The 24960-nt window shown below is 40.2% G+C and overlaps 1 protein-coding gene across 1 annotated transcript in view; it reads right to left on the minus strand.

The window, feature by feature from the left end:
• Nucleotides 1–19362, minus strand: part of C5 (complement C5) — a 100896-nt gene extending 81534 nt beyond the window's left edge. The window contains exons 1-4 of the mRNA XM_051185288.1: nt 19258–19362; nt 9863–10055; nt 3801–3963; nt 1237–1307 (exon numbers count right to left, since the gene is read on the minus strand). Of these exons, the coding sequence (XP_051041245.1) occupies nt 1237–1307; nt 3801–3963; nt 9863–10055; nt 19258–19337 (507 nt within the window). The 5' untranslated portion in view covers nt 19338–19362. The remainder of the gene's footprint in view (nt 1–1236; nt 1308–3800; nt 3964–9862; nt 10056–19257) is intronic.
• Nucleotides 19363–24960: the final 5598 nt, after the last annotated feature.

The raw sequence follows: 24960 nt of genomic DNA on the forward strand, positions 1-24960 counted from the left end.
GTGGTTCCAGGATTCAGTTTCACTCAAGCTCACTTGCTGCAAGGTGGGGAAGAGCCTGTATCACTTCACCCCTTATTCTCCAGTAGATGTTAGAAAATTCGAGCTGACATCTCTCCACACTTTGCCAGCCAATTATTTACTCTGCTTGATTGTGTCTACACTATTCTCATTGTGCTGGCAAGTTGTATGTCAACTTCACACAAGCTAGAGTCATCATGAGGAGGGAGCCAAAACTGAGAAAGCACCTCCATAAGATGAGGCTGTAGGCAAGTGCATAGGGCATTTTCTTAATTAGTGATTGATGTGCAAGGGCCCAGTCCATTGTAGGTGGTGCTGTCCCTGGGCTGTGGTTCTGGGTTCTATAAGGAAACAGGCTGAGCAAGCCATGAGGAGTAAGCCAGTGAGCAGCGTCCCTCTATGGCCTCTGCATCAGCTCCTGCCTCCAGGTTCCTGCCCTGCTTGAGTTCCTGTCCTGGCTTTCTTCAGTGATGGACCATGATGTGGAAGTATAAGCCAAATAAACTCTTTCCTCCCCGAGTTGTTTTTTGTCATGTTATTTCATCACAGCAACAGTAACCCTAATTAACACATTAATTTTTCCTGTTTCTATTCATTGACTCATGCTAGTCCCTACATGGATAGGCTTCCTCTCTTCAAAAGAACCCATGACAGTTCCTTTTATTAGAATCTAATTCAGAGTTTTCTTTACCTTTTCCATTCCAGAGAAGGAATATACCCCTCAGGCTCATCATACTGCATTTCCTCCAGAATTATTGATTCATTAATGCACATTTTGGTATATACTCTAGTATAGTTTTGTTTCTCATACACACTCCATTGTATGTGCATTCTAAATTTGTTTGAGAATGAGAAAAGATGCCTGTAGATCATTTGTAGGACAACCACTGTTGATACGTGAGCAGTTGACCAATTACAATAATTATTTCTTTACAAAAATGTCTTTGGGGATTTATTGTAAATTTATGAATAGGTAAAACTGTGAAAGTTGGTTTCATATCATCTGCTGTGTATGATCTCTAGTTTAGTGGGTGGTAACTGCTGCCGAGCATATTAGTATACTAGACATTAAAATCTAAGCTCCTTAAAAATAAGTGAAATCATACAAACCAAAGTTTTATATATCACAGACAGTCAAGTGATTCTTTTTTAGATTTACTTTGATATTGTGGAGGCAGTTTCAATGTTCAAGAGATTTTCACGGAAATAAATACTTACTATGAAAGTTAAGATGGTCTCCCTTTTGGCTGGCTTCAAGTCATCATTTAGTGAGTAGACTCTAACTTTTACTGCAAAAACATGTGATATCATTAGAAACTCAGACAAACAAGCAGGTTTCAATCTTTCATTTATTTATTTACTTTTTTCTTTCACTTTTTATTTTCAGTCAGGGTTTCATTAAATTGATTAGCTTAACCTTGAACTCACCCTGAATCCTAGTCTGACTGTGAACTCATAATCCTCCTGCCTCACCCTGTCACATAGCTGGGATTACAGGCTTTTAAAATTTTTCAGTCATCCTTAATGAGATAATTCTCATTTAAAAGGCTACATGCACAATCCATAAATCTATTTCTGTCTTTTCTATCTCTCTCTCTCTCTCTAAAAAGAAATTATTTTTCAAAAGAAAGAGAATACCTTATTTAAGGAGATACTTGTATTGAATTTAGCATATAGTTCAATATATACATACATACATACATACATACATACATACATACATACATACCCCCTTTAGGAACACATCCATTGTGTAAAATAATTCTATTTGTAACTATCAAGTAGCTACCATATGATTAGATGAGAGTATCAGATGTTGTTTTGAGTTAATGAAAAATTGGAAGTTTGGCTCAGACAGTATGTATTCTTCTACTTACAAAATTGAACAGGGATAAAATACTATGACCAAAAGCAACTTGGGGAAGAAAGGGTTGATTTCAGCTTACAACTCTCAGGTCACTCTCCATCACTGAGGGTAGTTGGGGTGGGAACTCAAGGAAGGAACCTGGGGGCAGGAATCGAAGCAGATGCCATGGAGGACATTGCTTACAGGCTTGGTCTTCTTGGCTAGCTTCGCTGCTTTTATAAAATTAATGCCATTTGCCCAGGGGTGTCAATCCTATATCATGGGCAAGACCCATGTACATTAATAGTTGGCAAATGGTATTATTATATTTTTAAAAAATCAGATGAGGAATGGAGCTGTGAAAGTAATTCACACACGATCTCATAGTCAGTAAATAGCCATCACTTGGATTTGACCCAGTCAGTATGGCTCCAGACTACATTTACTATTTTGCTATTATTATTATTATTATTCTAGTTTGCTATTTGTTTCCAAAGGAGAAACATTTATAAGAAGTTCTTTTATTTTCCTTTATGACTAGATTAAGTGAAAAAGAAAAACTGTCTCTTATCAGTCAAGTCCTGATGGGAAAAAAATGAGGCCATTCCCAAGGAAAGCCCTAACAACCAAGGACAGTCCTGGGCTTTGAGATGTAGACTACAATCTTGCTATGCAAATCTGATGAGCCGAAGTGGTAGGGGTTGGGATTGGTACCCATTCCATGAAGCATCCTCTATGATTGAAGGACAAGGTGAGGTCATACTTGTTTTTAGGTAGGATGAAGTGGGAAAAGGCCCAATCTACATGGGTAGAGACTATAGCTTTTTTTGAAAAAAAAAATTTTTTTTTTTTTAATCCTTAAAAAGAATTTTAGGTGAGTGGTTGTTTTGCCTGAATGTATGTTTGTGGACTGTGTGCATGCTATGCCTGCAGAGGCCAGAAGAGGTGACGGATCCCTTGAGACTAGCGTTTCAGACAGTTGTGAGACAACATATGAGTGCCAGTGCTGAACCATCTCTCCAGTCCTCCTCTTCCTCTCCTTTCAGTCCTGAGCACACACAGTCTAGGCTCGCCCTCTCTAGGCTTTTCCTGCCTGAGTCAATCACAGCAGGTGCTCTTTCCACTTCACCATTGATATCATCAACAACCACCACCATTAGCATACTATGCAATGCTTTTGAATGAAGCTCACCGATCCTGTCTCCCTTGCCCTACCCTTTCCCATCAGGGTTATTAATGAAATCTCATCACCTCCTTTTTCCACACCTGTGTTTCTGATGCGGTTTGCAGTCAATGATGGAGAGGAGGGGAGATGAAAGAGTCGAAGGCTGACATGAGAAGAAGCATTCATACACTCCTGTGTCAACCAGGGCTTACCTCAACCACAGGGGCTGGGCCGGCTACACCCACTCCCCTCTGTAACAGAACTATGACTATGGCACTGTCTAAAGAGACGCTTTTGAAGGTAAATGACCTCTAATATCACCATCCACACATTCCCATGATGCTGTTCATCTTGTCTGAAACATCTAGTCTCCCCACATTGGGTGTTGTTTCCCAGTTTGAGAATTCAGTCCTGACTCTGAATTTGTTATGAACATGGCTCTATAATAAATGTTTCAAAATTTATTAGAAAAAAGTCTATTTGTTTAATGCATACGTTCTAACAACATTTTACAATGTTTAGGGAGCTTTTTTAGCTACTTAGAAATAACTGTTAATGTGGCAAATTTGATTTTTGGATTTTCAATCTATTTAGAAATTTCCCTATAAATTAACAATCAAATGCTATTTGAAAATATAAAAGTAATTAGGAAATGAGGACCGGTTTTGATTTTGTTATTTTTTTTTCAGGGTGGAAACCATTTTTCATTCAATTCTATGTGTCAAAAGGTCTGTTATCAGTTTCCCCACAAAGAAATGCTTTGTACTCTACCTGACTGGTCTGGAGTGTAAACAGGTTTGTCTGTGTGGATGAAGAGAAATCCATTGTCATAGGTTAGTGGCATTTTTTTCGATTTTGAAAAATGTTTTGACACAACTTCTAGGTACACATGTGATACTGGGTCTTGTTCTCCAGGCAGTTGGCTGGGTTGTATCTGTAATAATAACAATTGAAAGGGTGTAATTCCAAGGTTATAAAGCATACTGCAAAGGCACTGCAATCTCATTAGAACCAAAAAGCAATGCTGCATATTGCATCATTTAGAAAGTGGTATAGTCTAGGCCTCTAGAGACTGAAGCAGAGAGACCACAAGTTCAAGATCACCCTGGGCTACATAGTGAGTCACCATCTCAAAAGTTAAACTGATTCAACCAGCAAGTGAACAAAAGCAGCAAACTGGCCCTACAGTTAGAAGGGCAAATTAGTTTTGTCCAAGCCCTTCATTGTCCAATGGCATGATGAAAATTTAGCTGTCAGCAATGGGACATGTTTGTTTTCTAAGAACACTAAAAAGGGACTGGAAAAATAGCTCAGTTGGCAAAGTAATTGCCTTGCAAGAATTAGGTCCTGAGTTCACATCCCCAAAATCCATGTTACAAAAATGCTAAGTGTTATAATCCCAAAACCTGAGTGGTGGATACAGACAGATCCCTGGGGCCTACCACCTGTCCAACCTCCTCTACCTGGTGAATTCCAGGCCAGTGAGAAACACTGTTGTGAAAAATAAGGCAGCTGAGCTTTTCCTCTGGCCTCCAAAAGTATGTGTTTGGTCACTGGCACACACACACACACACACACACACACACACACACACACACACACACACACGGGGTTGGGGTGGAGGAAGGTGACAGTCTAAAAGAAAAGAAAAACAAAACCCAGAGACTCAAAAAGTATGACAATGACAGAATGACTGAGCAGATCTGCAGTCTAATCACAGATATCGTGGGTCTAAATACTGTATCATGAACCATAGAGCGCTGGGATCTCCTCTTGGGGATGGATGGGAGCAGCACCTGGGTGGATGTAGAGGCAACGCTCCTCCCTGGATAGCCCAGGGAATAAGGGAAGTATTAAGGGACTTCTCTGGGTTTTAGCATGCAGAATACCTCTAGGTAGTACTGGAATGTGGTCTGAAACATAGACAGGAGTGAGACTTAATAGTCTGCAGAACAGGGATAAAAGTCTTTGCCAATGGGAAGCTCACCAGTAGCCCCCTTTTAGTACTCAGAGACCTTAAGACTGCTCTCATTATTGTACTCCTGCCTGGCCTAAAACCATAGCTTCTGTGGTGGGACCAATGATACAAGCATCAACCCAGGAAACCTAGTACCACATAGATCCAGCTGTTATGAGAGGATGCCAAGTCAAATTGTCAAAGAAGTACAATGCAGAGATATGGTTCACCCTGGAGAGCGATGGCATAGACACCACAGTGAATACTCTGCATTTTATACATGTGCATGGCCACATAAACATAGTCTGTACCTGAATACACTGACCACATAGGGACAGATGTTACTTAATACCTACATTTACCACATTATTCTCCCAAAGTGCACAGGCGCTTTCCATGCCTTGGCCTTCTGGTGTTTCAGTTGCTTTAGGTTGAGTAGTTACACTTTTAAACCCTTTTTTATTTCCATACCACCTTTAACTGGGACTACTTTATTTCTTCTCTTCTTCTTTATTGATCCCATTCACTTTTCTCCCCATTTTTCCTTTTTGTTTTAATGCTAATAGCTAATTTTACTTGTTACTTTACTTAATATTTCCTTCCATTCCTACTCTGAATAGCCAATGCCTAAATAACACTATGCTATCTTGGATCCTTTATTGTCCTGAAGTTATTGGAATTGAAAAGTGATTGTTCTTACTGTATTTTCATAGCAGGCCTACTTATCAGTTATGTCTGGCTCTGCAGTTTGAATTCTATTCTTAGAGTTGTAATAGAGATTGTGCCTGGTCCCCTGAGCATGTGGGCTGAGTTTAGCCACTGAGCTAGTCTAGACTTGGAGGAATAACAACTCAATCCAATTACAACTTGGTCCCACTTGAATTGGGGAAATAGTTAAACTGAAAATAATACAGGTGATTAAAAAAACAACCAATGACCTAATCCCAAATGCTCAAATCCAGTTATAGTAATAAAAGAAACATGAAAAACAAAAACAAAAAAACCATAACACGACCCTTCACCAAATCACCAAGCCACAGTAATGGGTTCCAAAGAATGCAAATTAAATGAAATCTCAAAGAATTTAAAATATTGATTACAAGAATGTTCATTGAAATCAAAGAGTACATGAATAAATTCCTGAATGAATTAAAAGAGAATATAAAAAAGCTGAATGAAATGAGACTGGCAATAGAAAATGTGAAAGGGATTTCAATAAAAATAGTTTTAAAAAAGTCAAATTGAGGGGCTGGAGAGATGACTCAGAGGTTAAGAGCACTGGCTTCTCTTCCAGAGGTTCTGAGTTCAATTCCCAGCAAACACATGGTGGCTCACAACCATCTGTAATGAGATCTGGTGCCCTCTTCTGGCCCACAGCTGTACATGCACATAGAACACTGTATACATAATAAATAAATAAATCTTTTTTTTTAAAGTCAAATTGAAATTTTAGAAGTTAAAACCTTTATAAGATGAACTTAAAAACTCAGAGGAAAGCCTTTTCAAAGGAGTATATCAAGTGGAAGACATGACTTAAAAGCATGACTTAAAACAACAATAACACATGAACAAACAGAACCTACACCATTTATCGGACACCATGAAAAAACAACTCTATAGTTCGGGGACAAAAGCTAAAAGCCTAGAAAACCTATTCAACACAATCAAAATGGAGCAACTTCCAAATCTAGGGAAAGAAATGGGTTTCTGGAAACAGAAGACATTTAATATTCCAGATACACTAGATCAGAAAAGAACCTCTTCATATCATACTATAATTAAAACACTAAGTACATAGAACAAAGAAAGAATATTAAAGCTGCAAGTGAAAAACACAGAGTCATTTATAAAAACAAAACACACTAGAGTAACAGCAAATTTTTCAACAGAAACTCCAAATACCAAGAGAGCATGGAACGATGTATTTTAGCTGTTAAAGACACTTGCCAAACCAGATTGCTATATTCAACAAAGGTTTCCATCATAAGTAAGAAGAAAGAAAATCTAACAATAAACACTGACTAAAGGAATTTATGACCACACTTCAGCATCGCAGATGCCACAATGAAAAGAAAGATGAACATATCTGTGAAGCCACAGGAACTAGAATAGTTATATTAAGGAGTAGAAAGTGCCAAACACTACCAAACAGCAAAACAATAGGATTTAATACACCTTTCAGTAATAAGTCTAGATATCAATAGTGTCAATTCAACTAAAAGATACAGAATAGCAGATTGATCTTAAACATGTAACTTATCTGTTGACTGCAAGAAACACACCTTACTGGCAAAGACAAACTGCCTCACAGAAGGGTTGAAAAAGGAATTCGGAGCAAAAGGACTAGCCACAAGCAAGCATAACTACCATGACACCTGAAAAAATAAACTTAAAAACTAGTCAAAAAAGATAAAAAAAAAAGTCACTTCATATTAATTAAGGCAACAGTCCATTGATTGGTAAGACATTCAATAACAGATAGATGTATTTTGGACATCCACACACCTGGATACATAACAAATGCCACCAGATGCAAGGCACAGACTGATATCAACAGAGCAATAGTAGTTGTCTTCAGCATCATACTCTCACCAGACCCACTCACCCCCCCCAAAAAAAAATTAACCAAGAAATATCAGGTTTAAATGGTTCTATAAGTCATATGGACTTAACAAAACATTCATAGAATATTCTACCCAAACACTGAATGGAACATGTTTTGCTCAGTGACCCACAGAACTTTCTCTAAAATACACCACCTTTTAGGACATACAGTATGTTTAGCTAAATTAAAAAGTTTAAATGATTTCTTATATTCTATCTGAGGATAATGAACTCAAACTAGAAATCAGTAGCTGGAAAAATTATAGAAAATACACAAAATCATGCAGATTGAACAACACATCACTGAATAATGAGCAAGTCACCAAAGATGAGGAGGGAAATTAAAACTCCAAGAAACAAATAAAAATAAAAACAACAAAATCTGGGGATAAAATGAAAATGGTTCTGGGAGGGGATTTTACAGCTAAAATTTGCCTACTAAACCCCAATAGTCACAAACAATGATGCATTTCACTCTCTTAAAGGAAAATGTGCAACTTAAAATAATCTATAACAAGACAATGGGATTCAAACAGTAATAAATGTACTAAAAATGCCCAACCCCAGATATAGTCACAGCTGATCCTGTGCTGCCCACACTATCCCATTAAATAAATAGGAACACTGCTGTTCTAGTTTGCTTTTTGATGTAAGATCAGAAAACATTGAAGCTGTTAAAGGAAAGCACAGAAAGGCACTTCAAGACACAAACACAGGCAAGGACTCTCTGGACAGGACCCCAACAGTTCAGGAAACAATAATACCCAGAACTAACAAACATGATTGAAAGAAATGGTTTTTTTTTTTTTTCTGTACAACGAAGGAAACAAATGAAAACGTGACACACATAACAGTTTTGTTTTGTTTTTTTGCTATATATTTGATAGAGAATGAATATCTAGAACAAAGAACTTTTAAAACTAAGTACTAAAACAAAACGAAACTCCAAACAACATAAGCAATAAATTGGCTAGTGAAGTGATCATACAGTTCATAATTAAAGCACAGATGGCTGATGAACATATGGAAATCTGTCCAACATCTTTAGCTATATGGAAAATGACAATGAAACTGAGATCCCAGCTTACTCCAGCCATCATCACAATGATGATAAAAACAAGAAATGCTGGTGAAGATGCAGGGAAAAGGAACCCTTATGTATTGCTAGAGGGCGTGTAAACTGAGGGAGCCACTAGGAAAACCCGTGTGGAAGTTCCTAAATAGAGCTACTTCTGGCCCAGCTGTAGCACTTGGGCACGCATCAGAAGTGATCAAAGTCAACATGGTAAGACATGCTTGCACACCCATCTTTATCATTGTACTATTCCTGAGACCCAAACTACGGAGACAGTCTGCTTGTCCATCAACAGGTAGATGGATACAGAAAATAAGAATTTATACATGGTGGAGTTTTATTCTACTGCAAAGGACAAGACTGCTGTGAAATGGATGCAGCTGGAGATCTCAGCCAGACTCAGAAAACAAACATTGCATGTTTGCATGTTTTCTCTCATTACACACACACACACACACACACACACACACACACACACACACACACCATAAGGAAATAAAAGGGAGCCCTAAATAAGAATCAAGCTAGCAGGAGGGGGAGAAAAAGCAGTGGATGAGGAGGGCTGAGGGGGATAAATATGGCCAAAGCACATGACACACTTATAAGAATTTGCCTTTATGAAATCCATCAGCATCCACAATGAACACACTAGAAAAATAAAAGTGGAACTCATGCTTCTAACCAGTCTGAACCCAAAAGTCTCAATGACATTTGAAGTTATTTGATCAGTTCATTCTTTTTACTCGTTGTGTTTGCCGTGAGAGTTTTTCGGCTGTGGTAGTCAACAATCCCATAGCAGGGGGAACTATATGTACATTTTGAGAATAACAAGGTATAGCAAACATTCAACAAACACCCATTAATACCTTTCCTTTTCTAATTTTCACCTTGAAAATATTTCCAGTTAAAATTTTCATTTAAATTTAAAACATATTTTAGTTCATCTCCAAATATTTTCATAGAGAATATCTTATTTTTAAGTATGTGGGCATGGACACACTTGGCTCACAAAAGCAAATGAAGCAAATGTGATTTTTTCTGTTCAGAGTTTTGTGTTTCCCTAATCACTAATGACTATTAACCATCTCATAACCACACAGTTGTAGAACAGTACTAATGACTATATATTTATCAATGTTCAAGCTTTGTACAAATTTTACCAAAAATACATAAAGAAAAAGAAGAATAAATACATACTGTTAATATTGCTGAGTTTTGGAATTTATTTTCTGGAGATAAATTAACATATCCTGAAGAGTAGGTTATTTTTTTGTCAGGATAACTTCTTATAGAGATTGTCGCATCAAATGCTTCAGTGTAGCCTTGGGCTTGAATTACAACATTTTCAGATGCTCCGACCTGGAAGACTTTGGGTGCTGAAATAACATAGCTGTTGAGACAGGAAAAGAAATGGCTCACTACCTTTTCCGGTTTTCTCACACCTCTGATATTTTTTCTTTCACTCAAGATTAATTTTAAAAATCTATATTAAGGCAGACAGTGGTGGCACAGGCTTGTAAACCCAGCACTCAGGAGGCAGAGATAGGTGTTTCCCTGAGTTAGAGGCCAGCCTGGTCTACAGAATGAGTTCCAGGACAGCTAAGACTGTTAACACCCTGTCTCAGAAAAACCAAACCCAACCAACCAAACAAACAAATAAATATTTCAAATTAAAGTAATAATTTTAAAGTAAAAAGTTATTATGATGGAAAAATGTAAGTTTTCTGGAAAGGAACAGGTTGTATTTAAACCTAAGAAATAGATAAAAGGTTAGTTTTCATTTAGAAAGACATTTAGAGCCTCCCTGGAATGCTGCACCCAAAGAAGACTTAATGGTGCTGACTGAATCATGTAACTTGGTCATCTTTATTTCTAATTTAGAAAACTTTCATCATAGGAATGGACCACTGAATGTCACCCTTGCCACCTGCTAGAGGAGCAGCTGAGGTAAAGCCACTAGTCTAAGACATGAGTCACAAGTTAGTTTACAGTAAGTAATTCTAGAAATATGCTATACTAATGGATGACTAAGGACAAAGATAGACTATCTGTAAATGAAGTATTAATGGAGATCCTTAAAGGGCTAAAATAATTACATTAGTAACTATACAACAGTAATGCTAGCACTAAAGAGGAGTCGACACATGCTAAAGGCTCTGTTAGCGCTTTACACAGAATTCATAATATTTGCAGAAGTAAATTATTTAGACTGTATGACCTTATTTTAGGTATATTCAGGGCGTAATTTGCTCAAGGTCACTTGGCTTATAAATGAATGAGATGGGACTTTATATTCAGGTCTATTTCAGCTATTATGTATCACTGAAGTCAGTGTAATTGTAATATTGTATCATCAACAACCACAGGTAGATCTCTAATTGTCTTCCATACAGTTTATACAAGAATGGAGCTTATTCTATTCAAGCTTTTGAAACATGGTTCTTAAAAGAGCGTTTTGTCACTTTTGTCAATTTTGATACTATTAATAACTTATTACGAGAGTATCTATGCTGAATCATGAGAGATGCATATGTGGTCACATAGCAAAAGAAATGCATGTCCACCCAGCAATTAAGTGTTCCAGCAATCTCAGGGTGCACCACCCCATCACCTGTTAATTACTGCAAGCTTCTACCAAAATTAGGACATTTTTGAACCCCTTAAAAATCAATAGATCTACTAGATGTAAAGCAAGATACCCAGCCTACAATCCACAACCCCAGAGAAGCTAGAACCCTCTTTCCAGAAACAGATGGAAGCAGATGCAGAAATCCATAACTAACCATTGGGCCAAGCTCCTGGACAGTTGAAGTGAGGGAGGAGCGATAATATGAACAAAGGAGTCAAGACCATGATGGGGAAACCCACATAATCAGCTGACCTGAGCTAGTGAGAGATCACTGACTCAGGCAGGTCTGACAAATGGGGAGACCACATAAGACCTTAACTAGTCTCCCTTATTATATGTGACAATGATGCAGCTGGGACAATACATGAGGCCACTGGCAATGGATCCAAGATATAACTCTAATGCACAAACTGACTTAGTGGAGTCCATTCTATTGTAATAGGAGAAATTAATAAAAGTCTAAAAAAACTTGGACTGCTAAGCACAAACAGGGAAAATGGGAATTTCTGATCTTGGGTTCCCTAAGATAGTACTGAAGAAAATAGAATTGGACAAAGGAATTTGATCCCCTGACTGAGTACATGACTAGAGGCCTAAGTCCAGTACTCAGAAAAAGACAGTTAACACATTCCTTTGTCCTAAAGAAAACCAGATAACTACCCATTACAAACCTCTGGCCCAGCGGATATTAACAAGCTCATGACCCAATGCCCCATACCATATCCTGTTCAATTGTATCCTGCTTAAACATATAGTTATTGCTTTATTTTGTGTAACCATGGAATCTTTTGTAATCTTTCAGTCTTGTGGTCTTTATAAAAAAAACCCCTTAGCTATAAGCAGGTATCTTCCTCCCGAGCAAGTGAGATCCCTGGTGTGCCTTGATTAATAAAGAATCCGTTGCCTTTGCATTTGGTGAGTTGTCTTCTTGGTGGTGGTCCTTTTGAGGTCCCATAGACTGGGCATAACATTTGGTGCACTGTGTGGGAACCCCAACCCCCCCGGACCCTGACCCCCAAAGGTTTAGTCTCCAACTAGTTGGATAAATGTCTTGTGTCTGTTTGTTAAATGTACATTTTTCTGTAGGTACACTAGCGAAGTCTGTAAGTAACAGGTTGAAGGTAACCCCCTTGGTGGACCCTATAAAAGGGCAGACCTGAAGGAGTTAGGGGGATGCCTCAATTCCTCATCTGAATGGGAGTTCAGTCAAAGGCTAGACTGTCCTGCAATTTATAGGAAGGGACCTGGTCGAGGACTGAGTTACCCTGTTTGGGAGGCACCTCCCATCCATACTGTTTTTGGCTAGCCATTTGAAGGGATTAAATTCTTGTAAGATTCTGGGTAGGGGCCTCAGTCTTACTGTGTCATTTGTCTGTGTTGTATGTTTTGTTGCTGTTGTTGTCTCGATCCTATAGACACATAACCTGATGAATAACAATGGGACAGACCCCTTTTCTCTACTAGACCTCTGCCTGGGACACTAGAAGGATGGGAAGACAGTAGTCCACAAGGACAAATGGGCATCTGAATGGCCTGCTTTTAACATGAGCTGGCTGCCTGAAGGTTCTTTCCATCTGGACCTCCTTGCCAGGGTGGAAGAAATTGTCTTCTGACCTCACACTGGTTATCCTGACCAAATATATATAGTTACTTGGTGAGGTCTTATAGAGGACCCTTTTCCATGGGTTAAACATTTCCTTCTGTCCTACAGGTGATGGCAGTCATGCTGAAGCTGTCCTGGGATCCAACACCAAACCTATTCTTCAGGAGGAAACAGATGAATATGATATCTTTCCCCCTCCCTATGCCTCCCCGCCTTTAGAGGAACCTCCTAGAGCAGCAGAATGGGCAGAGCCAGTCGAGTCCCTTGCCAGAGACCTGGGAGACCCTGCACAAGCCACACAAATCCATAAGGCAGCTACCACTCAGGTGGAGGTTGTAGCCCAGAAAATCAGCCTTTTCTCTATTGGCCATTTGCCACTAGTGACCTATGTAGCTGGCATCCACAGAACACTCCATTCTCATATAATCCCCAAGACCTGATTAATTCGTTAGGAACTGTTCTCTTTACCCATCAACCCATCCGGGATGATTGTCAGCAGCTCCTCCAGGTTCTGCTCCACCACAGAATAAAGCAGGATCCTAGAAGAGTCCCAGAAATTGGTTCCAGACAGACAGGTGATCCATCTACTGACCCAGCAGTCATTAATGCCCACTTCCCATCTACCCATTCTGATTGGGATTACAACACTTCCCAAGGTAAGGAGGGGCTCCTGGTCTATTGCCAGACTCTGTTGGCAGGTCTCAGAGTGGCAGCACAAAAGCCAGCCAATATGTCCAAGCTATATGGTGTTAGACAGGGTCCAGAGGAAAGACCAGCTGCACACCTGGAGAGGCACACCTGGTGAGGCAGGAGAGTCCGAGACAACTGTGATGTTTGCTTTCATCAGTCAGGCAGCACTGGATATTAAGAGAAAGCTACAGTCGATAGAGATTGGGGGAAAGCGCCTCAGAGAACTAGTGGCAGTGGCAGAAAAGGTTTGTGCCAGAGGAGAAAGTACAGAGAATAAGGAATTCAGGAAAAGAGACAAGAAAAAAAAAAAAAAAAAAAAAAAGCCTAACTAGAGTCCTGGAGCAGCAACTAGCACATCATTGGGTGGAATGAAAAGAGATCCTTCTGGCCACAGGCATGGGAACAACACCTTTCAATCATGACACCCATAGGGCCAAATAAGGTATTAGCCCCAATGAGCCCCCCTCCTCAAAGGCCTTCTCAGCCCCTCCTGACCCCGCGCCCTCAGGCCACAGGCTCATTCATTTCCACAACTCCCAGTCTCCCTCCATTTATGCCTCCCGGTCTTCTCACCCAGGGACAACTTTTTACAAGTGCTCCAGCAGTCATTTTTATTTCTAAATGCCACCAACCCTAATGCCACCAAATCCTGTTGGCTATGCTATGCCATTTCCCCACCATACTATGAAGGAATTGTCCTCCTGGGGCCGTTCTCAGGCAATAGGTGGTGACCTGAAACTTCCCAGACCCTACAGTTGGTCTCAGGCCCTTAAGTCATCAGCACCTCTGTAATAGAACAACCCCCATTATAAATGGGGCTGATTACCTTATACCCCATAATGACACTTGGTGGGCCTGTTCTACTGGCCTGACAGCATGTGTCCACCAACAGTGCTCAACTGGACTAGGGGCTTCTGCATTTTTATCAGGCTCCTTCCCTGCCTGACCTATCATACTGAAAAAGAGCTTCTGTCACTCTACTCAGGTCGGCTGGGACCTGTTAAAACAAAAAGAGAGCCTATCACAACAATAACTAAAGTCTCCTTCTGGGGGCAGAAGTTGCCACCAGTATAGGTACTGGGACCACAGCGCTCAAACAACAAGGACAATTCTATTCCACCCTAAGGGCAAGCTTAGACTCAGATCTTAAACATGTTGAGGATTCTATCACCCATTTACAGGGTACCCTAAGCTCCCTAGCAGAGGTGGCCCTATAGAATTGGAAGGGGCTAGACCTATTTCTGCAGCCCCAAAGGAGGAATATTGTTTTTACCGAGACCACATAACTAAAATAAAAGACAACATGGCCAAGATCAGAGAGGGTCTAGAAAGTGCAGGTGGGAAAGAGAGGCCAGCCAGGGATGGTATGAGTCCTGGTTTAACAGCGCCCGTTGGATGACTACTTTGATATTTGTCCTCACAGGCCCCCTTCTGACACTTGTTTTACTGCTAACATTTAGCCCCTGTATTCTTCATAAACTACTCCAGTTCATACAGGATCGCCTAGGCACTATTCAGTTCAGAGATCCAAGGTCTATCAACCTATGCCCCAGGCTTCCCCAGACATTTTTGAATTACCCACCAGGAACCCAAAATTGAGTCCTTAATGCACAAGACAAAGGGAGGAATGTAATAGGAAAAATTAATAAAAGTCTTAAAAACTTAGACCACTAAGCCCATACAGGGAAAAAGGGAATTTCTGATCTTGAGCTCCCTAAGACAGCACAAACGAGCTGGACCAAGGAATTCAACCTCCTGATGGAGTAAGTAACTAGAGGCCTAAAAGACAGTTAACACACCACCAGCTGTGTCAACATTCCTTCCTCCTAAAGAAAACCAGCCTCCAGCCCAGGGGATAATTAACAAGCTCATGACCCAGTGGCCCCTGCCCTATCCTGCTCAATTGTATCCTGCTTAAACATACAATTATTGTTTTACCTTGTGTAACTATGGAGACTGTAATCTTGAGGCTTTCAGCCTTGTGGTCTTTCTCTATAAAACCCCCCTTAGCTATAAGCAGCTATCTCACTCACTCCTGAGCAAGTGAGGTCCCTGCTGTGGCTTGATTAATAAAGAAACCTTTGCCTTTACATTTGGTGAGTCATCTTCTTGGTGGTGGTCCTTTTGGGGTCCCGCAGGCTGGGCATAAGAATGGAAAAGCATAAAGTATTGAGTGTGTAGATACAAAGCTGGTCATGTAGGGTTGGAGAGATGGCTTAGCAGTTAACAGCATGTATATCTCTTATAGAAGACTTGAGTTTGGTTCCCGGTACTAATAACGGTGGGTCACCACCTGTAACTCCTGCTACAAGCCACAAGATCACACAGTAATTATACAGCTGTCATATCATGAGACAACTCAGGATAATTAAGGATTCTTTTGATACATAAACCAGTTCAAAGATTGTATTTGGTGTTATAGTCTTGTGAATGAATTGGTTGTTTCTTGCTGTAGATTCTTCCTGTAGCTTATTCCTTTCTGCAACAAACTTGGGATTTACTTCCCACAGTCCAACACTATCTGATCATTTACTGGGAACGATTTCTCCATGCATTTGGAGTATACTGATCACATCCCTTACCTATATTTAAAACCTGTTCTCCATTAACAGGTCCTATTCCCTGATTACACTCCTTAGCTATGTGTGAGGCCTGTTTTTTCCACTATCAGGTCCTTGTTCCCCTCCCCATTGCAGAGATCTGCCTTCCTACAATTATCTTTATTGACAGGCATTTGGTCAGTGTTTAGGGCCCAGGCAAAAGCATTCCATCTAAGATTTTCCCAGATATCCAAGGACATAGAATTACTACTCACCCAAAGCTGTTGATTCATAGCTGTCCAGATGGATAGAAAAAATAAGCATGCCCTGGTTTTACCTTACTGGAAAATAGAGAAGCCACCAATGAGGCCAGAGCACTAGAAGAGGCGAGGTTTTGTTTCTTGTGCAAATTAAACTTAGACCCCTTCTTTGACTTATTAGCCCTAAGTAACTGATGCTAAAAGTTTCTCCTAGCAGTTTGCTGTGTGTGTAAATCTTATCTGCTTTGCTGACTCTGAGAAACTCAAGCCTCACACTGTATTGCAAAAAGAATTACTGTTGCAAATGTATTATACCTGTACCCCCAAGAACTTGGGAGAAACAGAGAGAAGAAGACAAGAAAAGGAGAAATAAAGGAACATGTATAGGAACAGTCATGTGTGAGTCGATTTTATTTTCTTCCAGATTTTAGTTCCTTCACTGATCTGCAGTTCCTTTTTTTGAACAATGCCTGAAAACTTTAGAAACTGGTCTTCCAAAGTTTTTTGGGTCCTCCAGTCCTAGGGAACTCAACATCACCTTCCATCCTCTAAACACACACACACACACACACACATGCATGGACACACGCACGCACGCATGCATTCACGCACATACACACACTTTTTAAAGGTGGCTATGGGCTAGAAGAAGGCTAGCACAAAAGGACAGTTGCCACCAAGACTAATGGCATGAATTTGATCCCAGAAACCCACATACGGGAAGGGGACAATTGACTCTTAGAAGGTGCCCTTTGACATTCCCGTGTCTGTGGTGTAATATGCATGCCTACCGGTTCCCATACACAAATAAATAAATAAAAAATTTTAAAATGCTGACTACAGAACTTCCCTTCACATAAACTTTGGCCCATATTGATTCATCAGCCATGCAGTCTGCACATGCGAAGAAATTTCATCTTGTGTATCTTTTCTGCACTATCAGAAGCTCAGGCCATTGAACTTGCACAGAGACAGGTATTATCTATGCAATTGTTTCTATTTTCTGCAGACATTTGTATGTTATCTCTCATTTCCTCCAGGCCCTATCTGCATATCACCTCTGTCAGACAACCTTTTTCATCCATAGCCTTAAATATGGCCTTTGGTTTCCGTACTCTCCTACCTTCTTTATGCTACTGAACTGCCTGTCCTTAATTCATTCATTCTGTAGTGGGATAATTTGTTCTTTCATTAGCTCATTCATTCTTTCATTGCTTCATTCATTTTGTCATTGGATCATTCATTGTCATTCATTCATTCTGCCATTGGCTCATTCATCTTTCATAGGCTCATTCATGCTGTCATGTGCTCATTCATTCATTCATACATTCATTATTTGCTTCTTCAAAAAGAATGCAAGCTCTAGGAACTGTCTTCTCCCACCCTCCAGAACCGATTACAAGGTAGGTGTCATGACAGTTGGCTTGATTGTCATCTTTCTTGGACTGAAAATGCCTCAGAGTTTGGTAAAGTCTGTTGTGTCTATGCTGGTTTCAGGGAGTTAACTAAGGAATGTCACCCTCATACCTCGAATGTGGATAATGACAACATACCATGGACCAAGAGATCCCCTGCAATGAGGCAGGGGCTGGGCTTGAGTGCAAGCATTCTTCCTTTACTACTGAGCTGCCCCATAGTAGCTTCCCTGTCTGTCACACACTTCCTGCAGCGATGGACTAAAACCTCTGACATCTGAGCAAAATAAATTTCTCTTTTAAGTTGCTTATGCCAGTGGCACGAAAGCTGACTAGTATGAGTTTCAAAACACATTTGCTAAATTAATCAAAGTGGCTAACTACTGTGCTGTAAATGGCATGTTTATTGAGGAAGAAATACTTTTATATTACAGTCCATTGCAGGAGAGCAGGAAGAATTCCGAATATCTCTGGACAAGAATCATGAGGGTCCAGGTTCTGGTGTTTAATCTTACTGTCCCTGAGTTTCAATTGTTTGTCTGTCAAGAAGGAATACATAAAAGTAGCTAGTAGTAATCATGGATGACTGTGACCTTGCAATAAAAATCTGAGAGTGGACATGTGTGGCAGGCTTATGACATTAGTCCACATTTCCTGACATTTGCATTTCTACAGGCACAATTCTGAAAGAGTCAGGGAGGAGGGAAGTGCTAAACAGGAGACCACAGGAAAAACCCTCTCTCCCTATCAGTGTGACCTTTGGCCAGTCCCTTCTCCTGTATGGACTTGCCATAGGATGTGGGCTGAGTAGGCTCTGCAATTTGCAAAGGCCTATAGTACTAGTCAGCCAGGGAGCTGAAGGCAAATTTTCATGTGTGCATGATTTGAGACCAGCCTAGACAGCACAGTGAAACCACACCTTAAAAAGAAGAAAAGAAAAAGAACAGTGCAGTGAGATAGTTTTCAGTTAACTTAAATACCAAAATATTTGTACACACGACAGCACTATTTAATATAGAAGTAGTTATAATCTTAGTTTTAATTGTATTGATTAGTGGGAATGCCTAATGACCCACAATAAGTAATCTTATACATCATAATTAAAATGAAATTATGATCATTAGCGATTGGTTTTGTAAGACTACAACATTGAAGTTACTCCAACTTAATTGCACTTAGAACAGGAAAATTAAAAACTAAGTGCTAAGTACAAGTAGGTGATAAATGCTAAGAAAATTGATTATATTGGTTTGACTTTGCCATCTCAAAGAAACAGCTGTGTTGTTAGCCTCTCCCCAAATCCAATGTGTCCTCGGCTCTCTCATGAGCAGCTGAGATTACCCGTTTATTATTTCTGGAGGGACAGTTATTGTCGAATCATCACAGCCATGAATATCCTTTGCACTCCCCACAACTAAGATGACCAGGAGAATGAAGATGGCGTGTTTTACTTACGTTTGTTCCTGTCCCCAGGTTTTGTCCAGGAAAATTAAAAAGCAAAGTGTCCACCAAATGCCCATGGCTGAAAGTGGCATGCACCCATGGGCATGACCTTCTTGTAGCTACTTTTCTTTTAAGTAAACAGAGTTGGAAGAATTTGGGTAAATTAGTTCTCTGGTTAATTATTAATGTCAGAGAAAAAGATCTGTAACTGAGAAAGCTAAAATCAGAAATGGGCACAGTAATAAGTTGACATCAACTTAGACCCAGTGGGTCATTAGGCATTCCCACTAATCGATACAATTAAAACTATGATTATTTTTATGAATCCAAGTAAAAGCAAGGACCTGGGTGCTTGCCAATGTGGGAGCTCAATGTGGGGACCAGGAGCCACTATGCTTCTGGCTTTCTTCTTTCAGCCAGGTCCTTGTTCTGACACCCCCTACCCTCAAACTTGATTCTGGCAAGTTTCATTTATTTCTAAGATTGACAGAAGACTTACTTGGATTACATTTTAAATTGTTGGTTTTAGAATGAGTTTGGTCAGGCCTTTAATTCCAGCCCTCAAGAGGTAGAGGCAGGTGGATCTCTGTGAGTTGTAGGCCAGCCTGATCTACAGAGTAGATCAGACAGAGTAAGTTCCAGGACAGCCAGGGCTACACAGAGAAGCTCTGTCTTGGAAAAACCAAATAAATAAATGATAGACAGAGATGGATGGATGGATGGGTGGGTGGATAGATGATAGATAGGTAGGTAGATAGATAGATAGATAGATAGATAGATAGATAGATAGAACAAGTCTGAGCTAGAGAAGTGGCAGTAGCATCCTTGGTACTTTTACAGTCAATGGTAACCTAGGTCTACAGAGATGGTCCAAGGACTAGACTTTGTGGTCCATCCCAGTCTAGAGCAGGAACAGGGCATTAGATGGAGAAAAGGTTGTAACTGCCTGGAAACCCAGCAGAGATGCTCATGTGATTCGCTGACCATTCAGCCACTTAGTCCTTAAGAGGGAATGTGTGTCTATTACATTTGTCACTCTTTCAAAATTTGCATGCCATCAGTCCTAGAATATTTTATTTTTAAATGTTCATGCTTTTCAGGTAGGATTTCAGTAGTTTAAGACAAGAGTTCAACATGAACGAGGATGAACGGTATTTCCCATGAAATAATTAATTTTTGGCTTTTGGAGACAGGCTCTCTCTCTATAGCCCAGGCAGTCCTGGAATTTACTGTAGACAAGGCTGGCCTTGAACTTCCAGAGATCCACCTTCCTCTACTTCCTAAGTGCTGGGATTAGAAGAATATACAACTAGACCTCACAACAGTGGATTTTCATAACTATTCATAATTTTGAAAATTATGCAAAAGGTAATTTTTAATTAAACTTGTTTTAATATTTTAGAAAATTTTATTCATATTTTCCATTTGTTAGTATTCATTTGTATGTTAGTATATAACATATATTGCATTTCAAGGTAACAGAAGAAATTTCCTGGATCTGGAGGTGTATTTCAGTTGGCAGAGGGCCTGCTTACCATGTTCAAGCTGTGACTGGAGGCCCAGCCTCTCAGGAATATCAGGTGTGGTAGTGTACACCTGTAATCACAGCACGCAGGAGGTAGAGGCAGGAGGATAAGAAATTATAGGTCATCTTCAGTCACATAGTGAATTTGAGACCAGCCTAGGCAATGTAAGACCCTGTCTATCGTAATAATAATGATAATGTTTTCAATGATGATGATAAGAGATGTCTAAATGTAGTCCTTACTTTAAATTAGTAAGGTTCTAGTTTTCAGTACTTCTTTTTCCTTTTTTTATTTTCTTTTTTCTATTAATTTATTTTTTACATTCCAATCCCACTTCCCACTCCCTCCTCTCCTCCCACTACCCCAACTTTTCCCCTTCCTTCAATCTGTTCTTCAGAGAGGGTAAGGCCTCCCCTAGAAAGTCTACTATGTCCCATCACCTTCTTGAAGCAGTATCAAGTCACCTCTCCATGCCCACACCCCTGTTTCTAGGCTGGTCAAGGTATCTCTCCATGTAGAATGGGCTCCATTAATTTCAGTTTGTGCATTAGAGTTAGACCTTGGACCCACTGCCAGTGGCCTCACATATTGTCCCAGTGACACCATTGCCATCTATATTAAGGGAGTCTAGTTCGGTCTTACGCAGATTGCCATTTGTCAGATCTGAATCAATGATCTCTCACTAGCTTGGGCCTGTTGACTCTGTGGGTTTCCCCATCATGGTCTTGACTCCTTTGTTCATATTATCACTCCTCCCTCACCTCGATTGTACTCCAGGAGCTTGGCCTATTGGTTACTTTTGAATTTCTGCATCTTATTTAGCAGCACTTTAACACTGAATTTGTTAAAAGAAAAGGGAGTGGACTGAAAATCTTTATACATTATTTAACATTATTTCCTTTATACATATCATTGAAGTGGAAAAAAATCTGCCCTTATTAGTCAACTATCTAGCTCATTTATTTCCAAAGAAAACCTGTAAAATGATTAAACTGGGTTGCAAAAGATGGGTCAGGCTAAAGCAAACAGCACTTGTGTGGTCACTTTCGGGAAACAGAACCTAAGAGCTCAAAAGACTGCCCAGTGGACAAACATAATAGCTATTTCAAGTGTGAGCCAGGTGCCCTTTTGCTATAAGAGGGCAAATACTAGGAAATGCTATTTTCAAACCACTCTTGTAGAAAATGTTTAAAGAATGACAGTTCTCAACAATTTATAGAATCTTGGATGCCAGCTGTCTTCTAAATGTAGGTCAAAGATGGATTTTCTTTGTGGTTTAATATGTGACCTTTCCACAAGAATTTCTGTGTATGGAGGAGAATGGGTGGTTCACTCTTACTTTGTAAAAATACCACATTCCTTTCTATCTTTCTTTCTTTTGTGGACAGGGTTTCTTTTTGTAGCCCTGAGCAGATGCTCAGCCTGCTAGAAACCCTTAGGGTCACTGAACCTCCAGCAACCTTTACCTGTTTTCTGGGGACTAGACATGTGCTGGCTAGTTTTTATGTCAACTTGACACAAACTAGATTCATTCAGTAAAAGGGACCCTCAGTTGAGGTACTCGCCCACTAGATTGGGCAGTGACAAGCCTGTGGGACATTTTCTTAATAGGTGATTGATGTGGGAGGTCCCAGTCCATTGTGTACATTTTCTCCTTGGGCAGGTGGAACTGAGAGCAATGTATGAAATCAGGCTGAATAAACCATGAGGAACAAGTAGCAGCACCCCTCCATGGCCTCTGCATCAGTTCCTGCCTCCAGATTCCTGCCATGCCTGAGTTCCTGTCCTGACTTCCCTCAGTGATGGGCTGTGATGTGGAACTGTAATCTGAAATAAGCCTCTTCTGCCCCAAGTTACAAGTTACTTTTGCCATGGTGTTTGTCACAGCAACAGGAAACCTAGGTAGGACAACCTCAGAACCTCTTGCAATCTGGATCCTGCTTGGTTCTCCTGCACCCACATCCCTTTCTTTATTGCTTAGTAAGTGGATATGACATGAAGGGGCTCCTGGTGGGTGGCTCTGCCAGGCATAGTATGGCCTGTGGGCTAAAGATGGATTCTCCAACCTTACAGAAGAATTTTAGGTGACTGTCCATGCTGTGAGATGTCTCCATCAATCTTAGGATTTATATATTATCCTTTTGTGGCCTTTGATGGAATTGAAGACAGATAGTTAGGGTTATGGTTTTCCTCAGTTATAATAAAAGATAAGTTCCATATAAAACTTTAGACTCAGCTGGGCGTTGGTGGCACACACCTTTAATCCTAGCACTCAGGAGGCAGAGGCAGGTGGATCTCTGTAAATTGGAGACCAGCCTGGTCTACAGAGCTAGTTCCAGGACAGGCTCCAAAACAATACAGAGAAACCATGTCTTAAAATACAAAACTAACAAGCAAAAAATAAAACTGTTGTGCCAGGTTGTCAGAACCCCAGACCACCCAAGGAGCCAGATAATTCCGATGCAAGCACAAATGTTTCTCTTTATTGTTCAGGCTGGCCAGCTTGGATCTAACTCCATAGCAAGGGAATGAGATACCAACCATTCATAAAGGGAAGCTTTTATTAAAGGGGAAGACCATGAGGTTGAAGGCCACAAATTCCAGAGTTTCCATGGCTACTTAAGGTCATACAAAGAACAGAGTAAAGCAGTAACTATATATTTTAAGCAAGATGCATTCGAGTAAACTAAGACAGGGTATGGAGTTGCAGAATTACAGGGTCACAGGGTCTGTCAGTTATCCCCTGGGCTGAGGGATCTTTACAACCGTCAGGGGACCTTTATGACCATCAATTAGCACACATAAGAATGTTGACTTAAGTGGCTGACAGTCACCTCCACTTCTCTGAAAGGGAGCTCAGGTGCCAGCCATGGCACTCCTGATTTAAGGAGTTAAATTTTCCTTTACCATTAGAAGTTCCTTTTCTCTGTATAGATTTAGTGCCCAAGTTTTTAAACTTTTATTAATTTTAAATTTTGGTCCTTCAGAAACGAAAACTTTAGACTCACAAAGTTAGGTTAGATGACAGAATATTTTCTTTAAATTTTGCCAAATGTTAATGGACTAAATATTGTTAGCTACAGTACTTATTTGATAACTGTTGTTTTATGTTTTGTTATGTTCAAGTTAAAATATTTTTTTAATCAGACATACAAGAGGAAATGATGGGGGATGACCTTCTATATATGTGCTTCTCTTATTGATTGATGAATAAAACACTGTCTGGAAATGAGGCAGTAAGATAGGCAGGACTGGGATGAGGAGAATTCTGGGAAAGGTAGGCAGAGAGGCCCTGCCAGAACAGTCACCATGTTCTGGACCTGTCCAGACCCTTCTCCAGTAAGATAAGACAACGTGGAAATACTCAGATTAATAGAAATGGGTTAATAATTAAGGCAGAGCTCGCCAATAAGAAGCCCTAGTCATTGGCCAACAGTTTTATAGTTAATATAGCGTCCATGTGTTCAATTGTGGTTGAAGGGCAGCAGGACCAGCCTGGACAAAGAACCTCTTGTTACAGGACTTTATCCTTCTTCTTTTTTCTCCCAAGCCTATGTTATTTTTAAACACACCCTTTAAAGGTTTTTCTTCATCTAAATCTCTTTACTGTATATCTTTTTCTGAATACGAGTCTTTTATCTGCTAAACACAATGGCTAAAATGAAGGTGAATGCTTTAGCTGCTGGCTTTCCAACATGGCAGGAGTAAGTTTACAGCCAGCACTGGGAGCTGTACTCACCGCCTTGGCTCTTAAACCTTTTTCGTCTGTATGAGTAAATGTTAAATCTGCCATGCAGCATGCTGTGTGGCTTGGAGATGTGGTCACTGCTGTCCTGCTGCCACCAGCTGCTTGTACACACCATAATTGTTTGATATCCAGGCCTCTTTTAGGTCTCTTAAAAGAGCCATGTGGGACTTCAGATGCCCATTCCCCATGGAGGGATACTTCCTTAGCCTAAAGACATGGGGGAGGGCCTAGGTCCTACCCCAAATGACTTGACAAATTTTGATGATCCCTCATGGAAAGCCTCACCCTCTCTGGAGAGTGGAAGGGAGATGGGATAGGGGCCCATGGTAGGGGACATGGGAAGTTGGGAGGGAGAGGGAACTGGAATTGATGTGTAAAATAAGAAAAAGATATTTAAAAAAAAGAGCCGTGCGGTTTTTGCTGCTTATGCTGAGTCAGGAA

This window comes from Phodopus roborovskii, unplaced genomic scaffold (genome assembly GCF_943737965.1).
Source record: "Phodopus roborovskii unplaced genomic scaffold, PHOROB, whole genome shotgun sequence".
Taxonomy (NCBI): Eukaryota; Metazoa; Chordata; class Mammalia; order Rodentia; family Cricetidae; genus Phodopus; species Phodopus roborovskii.